Genomic DNA, 12,811 nt, shown 5'->3' with positions numbered 1-12,811 from the left:
TACAATCCATGTAGAAGTCCGGCATGATCCTTGGAACTTTTGCGCCAGTCGTCCCTGCGACTCCCATCGCAACATGGCTCTTCAGGACATACAGTGTCATAAGCCATGAAACACCGACCGAATCTTGCTCAGCAAGGAGCCGCTCGCCGTCCGGCCGTCTGTTCGATCCAGAAAACACCCTGTGCCAAAAGAAGCAGAAACTGTACGTACGCTGTTGTACAGATCCGGTAAGCAGCAAAACCGTATTAGCCGGCCATGATGAAACTCCCAGCTTGCGCATGTCGCATGTCATAGACCCTTCGTAACCCTGAAGAGATAGACAGACGCCGTAAACAGAAAAAAGAAAGAAAACCACCACAGGATCCGCCACGACGAAGGAATTACTGAGCGGTCTGACCTACAGCCGCCGCCTGTTGAGGGTGGCCTCCACGCCCTCGAGCACCCTGACCACGACCTCGGCCTCGATATCCACCACGTCCTTGATTGTTGTTATTGTTGTACTGCTGCGGAAAGCCATTGAACTGGTTCTGCGACTTCCTAAACTGCGGATATTGACCGTTGGCATTGGTGGCATGCTGATTGGTCGGGGCAGTTGACGTGTTCGGTTTGGCAGCCGGAGCAGGAGGAGGCAACGCACGAGGAATGTTTTCCGGATTGTCGTACACATACAGACTCTTGTCGATGGACGGAGGAATCGGCTGGATCTCGGTGCCCAGTTCTTGTTCGATCTTGTACAGATTATAACGGTCGTCCCAATTGATCAGGTTGATAGCCAGACCACGGTGACCAAATCGGCCAGACCGACCGATACGGTGGAGGTACGTCTCTGCGTTCTTGGGGAAGTCGAAGTTGATCACGACGTTGACAGCCTGGATATCGATACCTCGAGTGAGGAGATCCGAGCACACCAGATTCCGACTGACTCCAGCACGGAAATCATGGAAGACTTTGTTGCGATTTTGTTGCAGCATCTTGGCATGCGAATAAAAGCAGGAGTAGCCGAGTTCGGTGATCTTCTTCGCCAGGAGTTCGACTCGGTTGGTCGAGTTGCAGAAGATGATAGACTGGTTGATCTGGAGTTTGGAAAACAACGTGTTCAGACAATGGACCTTCTGTTTTTCTTCGACAAAGGCATAGTACTGAGTGATGCCGCGAAGGGTGAGCTCATCCATGAGATTGATCTCATAGGGATTGCGCATGTGCTTGTCTTTGAAGGCCTTGACAATCATGGGGAAAGTGGCGCTGAAAAGCATGACCTGACGGTCTTTGGGGTGGAAGGAAAGCAGCTGCTCGATGACGACGGTGAACTCGGGCGACAGCAGCTTGTCGGCTTCGTCCATGACAAAGATGGGACATTCCGACAGATCCGCAACGCCCTTGCTCGCGAGATCCAGGATTCTGCCCGGCGTGCCGACAATGATATGTACTGTCTCTCCTAACCTGAGGATATCATCTTTCAGTCCCGTCCCACCCGTCGTGACCATGACATTGATGCCTAGGTGCTTGCCGAGAGTCTTGCAGACTTGTGATGTTTGGAGGGCGAGTTCGCGAGTGGGCACCAAGATGAGTGCCTGCGTCTTGGGGTTCTTGGGGTTGATTCGTTCGAGGGTAGGAATAACAAACGCGGCCGTCTTGCCCGTTCCATTCTTTGCTCGAGCCAGGATATCTCGACCGGTGAGGGCTACGGGGATGGTCTCTTCTTGGATAGGGGAGGGCTTTTCGAACCCGGCTTCAAATATGCCCATCATTAATTCCCGCTTAATGTAGAAGTCCTCAAATTCCAGGCCTTTGGTCGCCGTCACATCTTCGGTCTGTTGTCTGGTATCTTTTGCGGGAAGCTTGAGTGAGTCTTTCCAGTTCGGGTCCTCGGCGCCATCGTTCAACGAGGTCTTGTTGAGTTGTGATGCTAAAGCGTCCGTCATCGTGGCGGGCTGTTGGGGCGAGCCTGTGGTGGAGGGGAGCGCAGGGTGAGAGGGGCAGGAAGTGAGTGAAGATGGGTTGTGTAGCGCAGATGTGGGCTCTTTCTGACTCGAGAATTGTTAATCGTCGAGAGGCAGCGGAGTGCCTGGTCTGAGTTCGAGGAACGGGCAGTAGTGTTACTGGGAGGAGGGGGGGCTTCTTCTGGTTTTGTGGATGTGGACCGCCGTTCTCTTTGTGTAGGCCGGCTGGAAAGCTCTTTCAGCTGCGTCAGCAGATCTTCAGCAGTGCCGAGGAGGGTGGGTGGTCTTGGTCAAGGAGTTCAGATCAGAGGGCGAGAGTGAGGTTGCCGCTTAAGAATCGAGTCCGTGGTAAAGTAGGAATCAAGTTGGCAGGCTTTTAAGTCTGGCTTGCCATGTGGCTGCAGCAATGCGCTTGCGCCTCTGAGGCTGCCAAGACCAGCGTGCCCAGCCCCAAACACGCTCTAGCCGCTTTAGGCAATGTGTAGAGGCCGCTCGATAATGCGCCTAGTGATGCATTGCGCGCTGGGTGAAGGCTGATTCTGCCGTTCCATCACCACGACCATTGAACACAGTACTTGATGACGATTGTGCGCCCAGTGATGCATTTCCGGCTGCGTGAAGGCCAATTGCTGCCGCAGATATCTCCTCATGAGAACTACATCTCACACCCTCCGCCAAATTCCCATATCTTGAGCCATGATTAATTCACTCGTGAGCACCCCAACATTGCCACCAACCCACACGTCCTAGTTGCAGAGACAAGAACAACTTGGCGGACAACGGCCGGGCCCACTGGCACCCTTGCATGGACAACTGGGTGTAAAGGTCAGCTATCATAATAACACAGTAGTGCAAGCCAAAGCCGCACGCCTCCTCTCACCTTCCTCTCACGCATGGTAGAACGCAGCCGCAGTTTCTGGTCTTGAGGACACTCGAACTGCCATATGTGGTGCAGGTCTCTGACGGAACGCTTCCGCTGCAGGAGAGCCCTCCACTCGCCTCTCGCTGGCAATCCCCATGGGCTGGCTGCGGACATGGGATGTGAGTCTCCACGAAGCCGCTGTGATGGATTCGCATCGTGGCAGTCGATGTGACCGTCAAACGGTGGCCTATAATTTTGGGTGTCTTGAGACCTTCTCCGTCGGTCTTGCTAGGACAGAAACCGAGGTGTCTTTGTGAGGATGAGCACGGGCTCCGCAGCCGTGCCGTCCAGATATATAGCCATCGCAGGCGCTTTGCATATGCTCAATGAGCGATGGCTTTCCCCAACAGAACAGCCAGCATGGTTGCCGCATGCAAGGAACGAAACTCGCGCGGAAGAAAGTGGCACAGCTTGTGTTGATGCTCAGACAAAAGCCACTGCAGGCCATGCCTGTACTCCTCACGCTGGGCGGCCGCTGCTAGTTATCTAGACTCCCAACCTGCTCAGGAAAAGTTTTGCGGCATCTGAGTCGATACGATTCGGTGAAGGGCACGTTGTTACACAGGATCAGGAAGAAGCCGACAAGTCTCGGCCACGAGCTGCGAGTGACGATGCGACCTGCACAACGGCCATTGCATATGTACAACTGCGTCTGTGTCTCATGCAGAGCAAACCCAGCGGCGCAATTCATATCGTATTGGGCATGGATCCTGCCGATTTGATGGTGGCTGCCCATTAGGCCATCGACCACGTTACGATGGCTCAGTTGAGATCGTTGTTGAAAGTGCTGATCGAAGCACGGCCCGACATGCCTCGCTATCTGTGGAACGTCAACAGCACCGACGTCGACAGGAAAATGCATGTGAAAACAGGAGAGAAAGAGACGTCATGTCCAGCACGCAAGAAACCTCTCTTCACACAACTTGCACATACGGCATTCCATATTCGATCTACAATGACGGTCGTCCAGACGATCTTTAGCCCGGACCAAATTGAAGCGTCGTCTGACCTCTTTTGGGGGGTGCACATCTGTAGCCAAGTCAGAATACATACGAAACAAGCGACACGTGGTTCAACTTACTCGACTCTGTTGACATCGTCGGCGATGGGGATGTCGGATTGCGTGCCAGGACTGATCAGAATGAACTGCCCGCTCGTGCTGTGTCTTGCCCCATCAATCAGCAACTTGACGCTGGTGTTCCTGTTGACCGCATCCATGAACACGTCGAACTCGTCGAGGCAGCGAATGGGAACACCCATTGCCTCCCAGATCGACAGCAAGAGACAGATCTGCGAGAATGACTTCTCGCCTCCGGAAAGAGTCTTTGCATTTCGGCCTTCTCCGCTTCGTCTGGTGATGTCGGGTTCGACCGCAATGTCCATGACTTTCTTCACGTGGTCCACGTGCAATTTGCCTCGAAAGCCTCTTTCGCTCAGCTTCATTATGAAGCCTGCCCTTGACCGAGCGGTGATGTGTTGCCGGAACCGTTCCCACCGCATCTTTCTGTTCGTGAGCGTCCTGCGGAGTTGTTCTTGTAATGATTCGAGAGTCTTCATGTCGTCCTCAGCTTTCCGGAATGCCTTGGAGCACTTGGAAGCTTCCGCAGCTAACTCCGCCGGGTCGCCAACTTGCTTCTTCCACTTCTCATATTCTGCCCTCAGCTTTTCGTGCTTCTTCTTCAGGCTCTCATACGTGTCTCCTTCCGGGAGATTGACTCGTTCACACACCGCCCGGGCTTGCTCTGTGAAACTAGCAACATGTTCCTCGATCTCCTGTAACCTCCGTTCTAGCGAGCCGCGGTCGTTCTGACCCTCCTCAATGACGGCAAAAGCATTGTTCTTTTCGTACAGGTCATACTCCCGTTTCCGGCTGGCAGCTTGAGCTGCTTCTTTCGCCTTCTCAGCGACTCCATTCGCTGCTTGGATCCGCCCGTCGACTTCGCCGCATTTGTCGTGCGCCACCCGAAGCTTCTTTTTCAGCTCGTCGAGTTCATTCACCGAGTCTTCAAAGGAGTTCTCGTGGACTTTTAATTCATCCTCGGCCTTTTGTAATTCTTGACGCAGCTGCTCGAGCTTTCCACTTTCGGAATGATCCTCCTTGATAGCATCTTCCAGTTGCTCGACCCTGTCTTCCGCTTTCTGCACTTGTACGCGAAGCTCCGCCGTGTGGTTATCATGAGCTTTGAGGGCCTGCTTCGCCTTCAGATGGCGATTGCGTGCGCTGCTGAATTCCTGCTCTGCGCGGAGACGCTCAGTCTTGCGTTCCTCGAGGGTCCGTTCCTGTAAACGAATGTTCTCTCCGACGTCGGTCTTCATCCTGGGAGCTTTTGTCCAACCATGTGTCGGATCTTGGGCCACTGTCCCGCCGCGGTAAGACAGCATGAAACCCTTTTCCTTGACCTTTTGACCTAGGCAGTAGCATCGTCGAACGCGCGGTAAGGGTGTGCCACCATTGCGGAGTATCTGTGTGGCTTCAAATACGTCAGGAATTAGAATGGACTGTTCGATTTGATTGGCGATAATGAGCTGCTTCTTGACCAGCTCGTGGTCGATTTCCAACGCACTCAAAATTGTCTGGTACCGAGCATCTGGCAGATGTGACTCGACATCTAGGGGCGAGTGGTTGGTGATAAAGATGGGTAGATCGCCGCACCCGTTTCGTCGCATGATGCTGCTCAGTAGAGTCTCGTCTCGCTTGCTGGTAACAATGAAACCAGCAAGCGCCTTACCAAAAACTGTTTCCAGTATCGCAGACCACTCCGGCTTCAGCAGTCTGACATGTTTTGCGATCGGACCTACAGGCCGTTCCTGAAAACCCATTTCCTGCTGTATTGCTTGTAGCAAGACCCTCATGTTCTTGTGTAGAGCCAAATCTTGTGAATCGCGGTTTTCCTTGAGAGATTTGATCAGGTTTTCCAGCTCGGCGACTCTGGCGTCCTCCTGCTTCTTGGCCTGGGTGCTGTCATCCAGCAGCTTTTGCATCCGAGCAACGTCGTCCACGCAGGATTGTCTCTGCTCCAAATGCTCGCGCTGCTTTTGTTTCAGGGTCATGACTGCATCTTCTGCGAGATCGCGTTCAGCAATGCGACGGGCGGCACCACCTCCATCGAGCTCTGCCAGTCTGTGCTCCTCCTGGCCGATGGCCTCCTTCCTCTTTGCGATGGTCTCCTCAGCCGTCTTGACGTGTAGACCGATTTGTCGCTGCTCGGCTTGGGCCTCCAGGCAGCTCTTCTTGATTTCCGCATATTGCGCTTTGTCTTCAGCTTTTTCAGCGTTGAGGCGGTCAACTTCTGCCTTTGCAGCTTCGTATGCCTCCTTTGCCACAGATAGAGCTCCATCGGATTGCTGAAAGACGGCGTCGAGCTCCTCGGCCTTGGCCTGAGCGGCGGCTATCCTGTCATCTGTTTTCCGGATCTCTTCGAGATACTCGTCGCGAATATCCTCCTTGGCCGCAACTTGGGCCCAGGTGAGCTGCCGGGTTTGCTCGCGCAACTTGGCTCGCATGCCCTCATGCTTTTCGGCTATGGCCAACTTCGTTGCTGCTCGTTCATGCCTGTCCTTGAGCACCTTGAGATCCGGTTCTCTTTCGCGGATTCTGGCACTGATGTTGTCGAGCTGCTCTTCGATAAGCCTGTAGTCCTGGTCGAGTTGTTCAAGCTGGACACCCTTCATGAAGAATTTGTATTTCTCGGTGGGACTCGAGCCTGAAAGAAATTGGCGAGCCTGGTCTTGGGAGAGGACGGCCAAGGGATTCTCAATTTGCAACATCATGTGGTCGCAGATCTCCTCGAGGTCGGACTTTCGGGTCGAAATCAAACGGCCTTTCTCAGACTTGAGCTTGAAGCCGCTGCTGCCATTGCGTTGGATGTGGCGTTCGACCTGAATGGTCGCCCCGTAGAGTTCGGGCATGTAGGCATTCTCGCCCTGATTCTTGATTTTGCAGACGATGGTGGCATGGTCTTCTCCTTCCTTGATGAAATTCTGCAGGCGAGCCCCTCTGTTGGTTGCAGACGCTTTCCCTCCCAGGCACAGGATGATGGCAGTCAGTATGGCACTCTTCCCGCTCCCATTCTTGCCGCAGATGAAGTTGATTAACGGGCCCAGTTTAAACGCAAAGCCTTTATGGCACATAAAATTGACGACTTGGACCTCTTCCAGGATTCCGTACTCGGCAGGTTCGTTGATAAGTTCTCCGCGCTCCTTTCGTGCCTCCAAGGCCTGGGTCATGTGCATGAGTATCTCTTCGTCCTCCTCCTCGTCATTGCTATTCGAGTCGATATCAGACGGTGGGGTGCTTCCACGGCCATCTTGGTCGCTGAAAGTGTCCTGGGGTACGGAGGACTCGTCGCTCGTGCGTCTCCTCTTGTTCTGCGGCAATCGTGAGTACGGGCTGTGGGCGACGATCGAGGAGAACTCACTGAGGCGCGGCGGGGAGGCGATGACTCTGGACTATCCTCAGTCTGATCGTCGCCGTCCGCGGGCGCTGACCGTTTGCGGGGTCTCGACATGACCTTCCGTCACACACTCTCAAAGAGAGATTCGAGTAAAGAGCGTCCAGGCGAGATTGTCAGTGGCGGAGATCATAGCCTGGGGACATTTGGCAGACCGGAAGGCAACCTGAGCGCGTCCTGACGCGTTGCGTTGCTCGTTGGCGGGCAAGTTCCGGCGGGTGACCTCATTGCCCCATTGGGTGCCGATGTCGCATGGGAATTTCAATGCTGAACTAAAAGTACAATACACCAACCAACCGCAGTGTCAAGACTCAAGCAGCTCAGCTTAAACTATGGCCTCGGGCTCAGGCAATAATGGAGACAAGTCCAAGCCCAAGGTATGCAGGCTGCGCGCTCCAATTCCAGGCTGCCGCACAGACTGATTTGTGACAGCCCAGTGCCCTCCGTTCGATCATAGCCGGCTCAACAGCTGGAGCAGTTGAAATCTCCATTACATATCCCTTCGACCTCCTGAAAACACGGTCGCAATTGAACCGCCGCTTACCAGACTCGAAGAAGCTGCCGTGGCCACCCTTCCCGTCGAAAGAATGGTACACCGGTTGCACGACCGCCATAGTGGGGAACTCGGTCAAGGCAGGCGTGCGGTTTATGTCCTTCGACACATATAAACACCTCCTATCAGACGAGAATGGACAGATATCCGGCCCTCGCACAGTCGCCGCCGGCTTCGGCGCTGGCGTCACCGAATCCTTGCTGGCAGTCACGCCGTCGGAATCAATAAAAACCCAGTTGGTGGATGACCGAAAAAGACCGAGTCCCAGAATGCGCGGCTTCATCCATGGGTCCACGGTCATCGCGCGAGAAAAGGGCATCCGGGGTTTCTTTCAAGGATTCATCCCCACGACGGCACGACAGGCAGCCAACAGCGCGGTCAGGTTCAGCACTTATACGAGCCTCAAACAATTTGCCGAAGGCTACGTTGCTCCTGGTGAGAAGCTGGGTTCGCTGACCACTTTTGCGCTGGGGGCAATGGCCGGTGTGGTCACAGTGTACAGCACCATGCCGCTCGATACCGTCAAGACACGCATGCAGAGCTTAGAAGCGAGACAGACCTACAAGAACAGCTTTCACTGTGCAGCGATGATCTACAAGAACGAAGGTCTGCTAACGTTTTGGTCTGGAGCATTACCGCGACTGGGCCGTCTGACACTGAGCGGTGGTATTGTCTTTACGATGTGAGTCCGCCGTCGCAGCAACTTGTAGCCACCGAAACACGAACTGACTTGGTTACCCACTAGGTATGAGAAAACTATGCAACTACTGGACCTTGCGGACCCCGACAGGAAGTACATATAGGCGACCATTGCCTTGGACTGCTCGGGCAGACACCATCAGATCAGACGCCATAGTATGGCGCATAGCTTGCGGGAAGGTAGTCATCTGTCTGGCACTCAGGCAGGAACATATCCGGGCAGCGTCTGGAAATTGTGCTACATGGGAAGAAGCAATTGAAAGGAAACGGTATACGTTGTATCGTGGAGACTACGTCCCTCAGGCAACATTCTGATAGGTATATCACCAGGGGCAAAAGAGGGAACACCACCACCACCCACGTAGCAGCCTAAAGACGATCTGAATTTCGAGGTATTCAGACACTGTACTGATATATACCCTTAACAAGAACAATTTAACCGACCTGACACTTTGCACTTTCTTCACTCCTTCAGCTTGACCTCCTTGACCAAGCCCTCTCCCAACTTGACCATCTCGGCCACGACCGCTTCCCGGTTGAAAACGCACATATCCTTGGTCCCCTCATTATCCCCTTCCGCAGGCAGAGGTACACTCGACCAACCAAGTCTAACCCGCCACGCCTTCCGCCCAAGCACACTAGGCTTCCACAATCCGGCAATCACTCTCCCGCCATTCTTATCGTAGAAGAACAACGCCGACGACCCAAAGGCGTGGTTCAAGTCGTGCAGGTACAGCTCCACGGCACTATGTCCGATCGAATCGACATCGAGGGACTGGGCGATCTCCAGATTCTTGAACTCTCCATCAGCGCCCGGTCCGTCCTTGGCCGTCCTGCCAGTCTTCTTCCTCGCCTTGCCACCCGTGACCGCAGAACTCTTCAGATGGATGACGAAATCATAATCGGCCAATTCCCCGACAAACAGGCCCTTCCACGACGCCTCGTCCTCCAACCACTTCCCCTCGATCATGTTCATTGCGGCTTTCGCCAACGCAGTCACTCGCCCTGCCACAACCCTTGGGGGACATGCATTTCCCGTCCAACCCGTGCCGGTGGCGTCAAGATTGCTCCCTACGAACCACACCACGGTATTCATATTGGGATCAAGCTTCCTCCACGCTTGGAATCGCGTTTCCATTTCCGCCCTTTGAGCGTCCGCCACGCCATCCTGAGAGAGTGACAAGTCGACAATCAGTGGCGAGAAGGACCAATCCCAGCACGACAAGAAGTGAAGACATCGCAGAAATGCCGTCGTTGCGGCACCGGGAACCTCCCACGGCGCTGGGTACAGGAAACAATATGCGGCGATGATCTCGAGGACTTCCTCGGGGATATGCATAGACAGAAGGTGTGAGGAGATCCATCGTTTCAATAATCGCACTGTCACGGATAATGGTGGAAATTTCGTGATTAGGTTCTTCATCGCGAGTGTGTGGACCGTCTTCGCTTCGAAATCTCTCTTGTGCGCCGCCAGCGCGAGGGCAAGAGAGTCCCGCGTAGAGCCGTGCAGGGATACATCAGCCAGGGCATTTTGGAGGAGATGAGCTTCGCGGTCATGGTAGATGCGCAGACGGAAACAGATTGGAGAGAGACCAGGAGCGGGGGCCGGGTGAATGATGTCCAGGAAGGAGATGTTCGACTGGCCTGTTGTAGCGGAATCGGTGTTTTCGAGTCCGACCCGGGTGGTGAGCTCCGTTTTGCTTTCAGCAAGAAGCTCGGAGAGTTTTAGCAAAAAGGCGATTTTGGTGTGTTGAATCGCAGAGAGGGAGTCGGGCCAGCGGGTCGAGGAGTCGAACTGGATGAGGATATCGATGGGGGCTGTGGTTGAGGGGAGGAGTGGATGCAGCGTCGAGGTCGAGCGTAGAGCCGGGGAGGCGGGTGAGATGGAGCGGATTGGCAAGGGGAGGCCTTCGAGATTGTGGAGCGTTGACGTTAGGGTTTGGAAGGTCGAGTTGATGAGTAGGAATGCGTCCTTGGGACCAACTGGAGCTGATTGTTCGTCGTCTTTCAGGATGGTGGATTCCAGGTTTGGCCTTTTTGTTTTGACAGAGCTGGGTGGTAGTTTGAAATGCAGCATGGCAAGGTACGCAATGATCTGCAAGGTCACCGGAGCGCCCTGAGACCACACGAGAGCCTCGGAAATACTGCCATCCTTGAACCGGCGAAGTTCGGCCTTTTCACCCCAAAATCTGCGGAATTCAGCTGCTTTCTCTTGCTCGTCGGCTGAAGGCCCGTGGTCAACAAGACGGGAGATAGTATCCGGGTTGGTAAGCAGTCCAATCTCTAAGTCGTAGTCTCCGTTGCCGCGAGAAGAGGCCTCGTTAAGGGCCCAGCTCGACTGTGGCGGTATTTTGAAGTCGATCAGGCTGACCCTGTCACCGAGCCCTCTCACGAGAGCACTGTGTAGTCTGTGCAGGAGTTGGCGCTCGTCTGCAGCTGTAGTGACCAGATTTGCAGATATTTGTACCGAGTAGATTTCGTCGAATTGCAACAACGGTATCGCGACATTCAGCATGAAAGTTGTGTCGAAGCTGTCCCGGCTTTTCGAGTTGACTGCAGCTAAAGATATCCGAGCATGGTGGCGCAGAGCTTTGTATGACCAAGGGCTCATCTTGTACAGGATATTGACACCTGTACTTCCATCATAGACAACAGGGACGTCTGAATCGGGGAGCTCAAACTTCGCGGCGCCCAACAGAAGCATTGAATCCTTCTGCAGATCTCGAACTGCCAGGACTTGGAGCATCGCCTTGAATAATTGAAGACTGCTGTACTGCTTAGAGAACAGCGGATGGCCCTGGTGGCCGCCCTTCTCCAGTAGCATTGCGCACATCCAAGCCCACTCCAGGGAACCGAACCCGCCGGAATGAACAGAACTGGAGAAATTTCGTTGGCGGAGCCAGAGCTGACCTATCCGGCAGGCTTCGGCGAAAGCTGGACTCATTTTCAGAGTTCCGCGAAGACGCTCGTCAATGTTCGAATGGGATGCTGCATAGCATACAGTGCTGTTATAGAAGGGAGTCGGCCGGTCTTCAGCCGTAGAAGCTCCGGGTGCTGTTTGCCGCAAACAGTTCCTCGTGGGCAAAGTCTTGGTCACAGGTATTGAACCCGGTGCAAGACCGACTGCTATTCGGAAGGCGAACTTCGACAGACTTGCGTCCCTCGGAATGAGCTTGAGGATTGGCAGGAGATCGACATCGTGCATGTATGCAAAAGACATATCAAACTCTGCCCCCGACTGACCCTTTATTGCATCGGCAATGCAAGCAAGGTAAAAAGCGGCCTTGTGCAAAGCTCTGTGGTTTAGGTAGTCTTTCTCTTGCAAAACAGCATTAGGCATGAGGACAGTGACGTCTATTACGTTCTCGTTCTTCAGACTCCACCCCTGTGCCAATGCACCCCAAACCACAAAATGCTTGGGAGGAAGAAACTCGAACTTGTAATTTGTCTCTTTCGTTGGCTGGGGCTGTGGCCAGGGAACTTGGATGCCTTGCTTGCGGCATGACTTTGATGCTTCAGTGGCCGTAACAGGCGGACGCTGAGGTATGCCCTTCATCGACGACACTAGCTGATCTGAAATCCGAGCCCATCTTGGTCGTAGCCTCTCGTAGTCCGGAGTCATCTCCGTAGCTAAGTCGGACAACTGAAGGGAGAGGGTGGCAGATTTGTTAATGCCGCCGGTGGGCAAAACAGTTGGCTTCGACGCAGTAACCCGACCTGACTTAGGGATCCTTGTGACGTGGTTCTTCGTAGTCGGTTCAATCTGACGGCCGGATTCGGTACGGTCGCCACCGCCATTAGATGCTTCCGCATCACTTGAGCCACTGGAAGTATCAGCAAACTCGGAGTCGTGCTCCAGCTTCCGCCTCTTGGGCGAGCGCCTCCCTCCTTGCGATTTCATGATAGACATCTCACGAACAAATTATGCTGATGCTGAGGTGTCGATCTCAACTGGTGAGCCTCCGAGCTTCATGCGATTTCAGCCATCACAGCACCGCTCAATAATCTGCATGGCGCCGCTACAGGAGTTTGATGAATATATGGCGAAGTCTTCGTCCAAAACTTTTATTGAAGCTAAGAGATAAGATTAGATTGTTTCGTCGGTGCTAAAGATGCATGAGTACGTCATCGTAACCTTGCAGATTGCAACCTCTGCGACGATTCGAGCCTCCTCCGCTTCATGTTACCCTAAAATATAAGAGGCCAGGTATGAAGACACAAGAGAGATCATTCAGTCGATGCCAGC

At 53.9% G+C, this 12,811-nt stretch overlaps 4 protein-coding genes across 4 annotated transcripts; 1 reads left to right on the top strand and 3 right to left on the bottom strand.

Annotated features, from left to right (window-relative positions):
- Positions 1-380: 380 nt before the first annotated feature.
- Positions 381-1,922, bottom strand: G647_04644 (ATP-dependent RNA helicase DHH1; the record flags this gene model as incomplete). Its single annotated transcript, XM_008728983.1, has 1 exon — positions 381-1,922. One exon carries the CDS (start codon positions 1,920-1,922, stop codon positions 381-383), a length of 1,542 nt encoding a protein of 513 aa, XP_008727205.1.
- Positions 1,923-3,939: 2,017 nt separating this feature from the next.
- On the bottom strand, positions 3,940-7,370 carry G647_04643 (uncharacterized protein; the record flags this gene model as incomplete). The annotated part of the gene is made up of 2 exons (XM_008728982.1): positions 3,940-7,230; positions 7,281-7,370. 2 exons carry the CDS (start codon positions 7,368-7,370, stop codon positions 3,940-3,942), a joined length of 3,381 nt encoding a protein of 1,126 aa, XP_008727204.1.
- Positions 7,371-7,645: 275 nt separating this feature from the next.
- Positions 7,646-8,669, top strand: G647_04642 (uncharacterized protein; the record flags this gene model as incomplete). The annotated part of the gene is made up of 3 exons (XM_008728981.1): positions 7,646-7,690; positions 7,746-8,548; positions 8,612-8,669. 3 exons carry the CDS (start codon positions 7,646-7,648, stop codon positions 8,667-8,669), a joined length of 906 nt encoding a protein of 301 aa, XP_008727203.1.
- Positions 8,670-9,028: 359 nt separating this feature from the next.
- G647_04641 (uncharacterized protein) lies at positions 9,029-12,475 on the bottom strand (the record flags this gene model as incomplete). Its single annotated transcript, XM_008728980.1, has 1 exon — positions 9,029-12,475. One exon carries the CDS (start codon positions 12,473-12,475, stop codon positions 9,029-9,031), a length of 3,447 nt encoding a protein of 1,148 aa, XP_008727202.1.
- Between the last annotated feature and the right edge of the window lie 336 nt (positions 12,476-12,811).

Source organism: Cladophialophora carrionii (genome assembly GCF_000365165.1).
Source record: "Cladophialophora carrionii CBS 160.54 unplaced genomic scaffold supercont1.3, whole genome shotgun sequence".
Taxonomy (NCBI): Eukaryota; Fungi; Ascomycota; class Eurotiomycetes; order Chaetothyriales; family Herpotrichiellaceae; genus Cladophialophora; species Cladophialophora carrionii.
The sequence above is the reverse complement of the archived record's forward strand: the minus strand, read 5'-3'. Positions and strand labels throughout refer to the sequence as shown.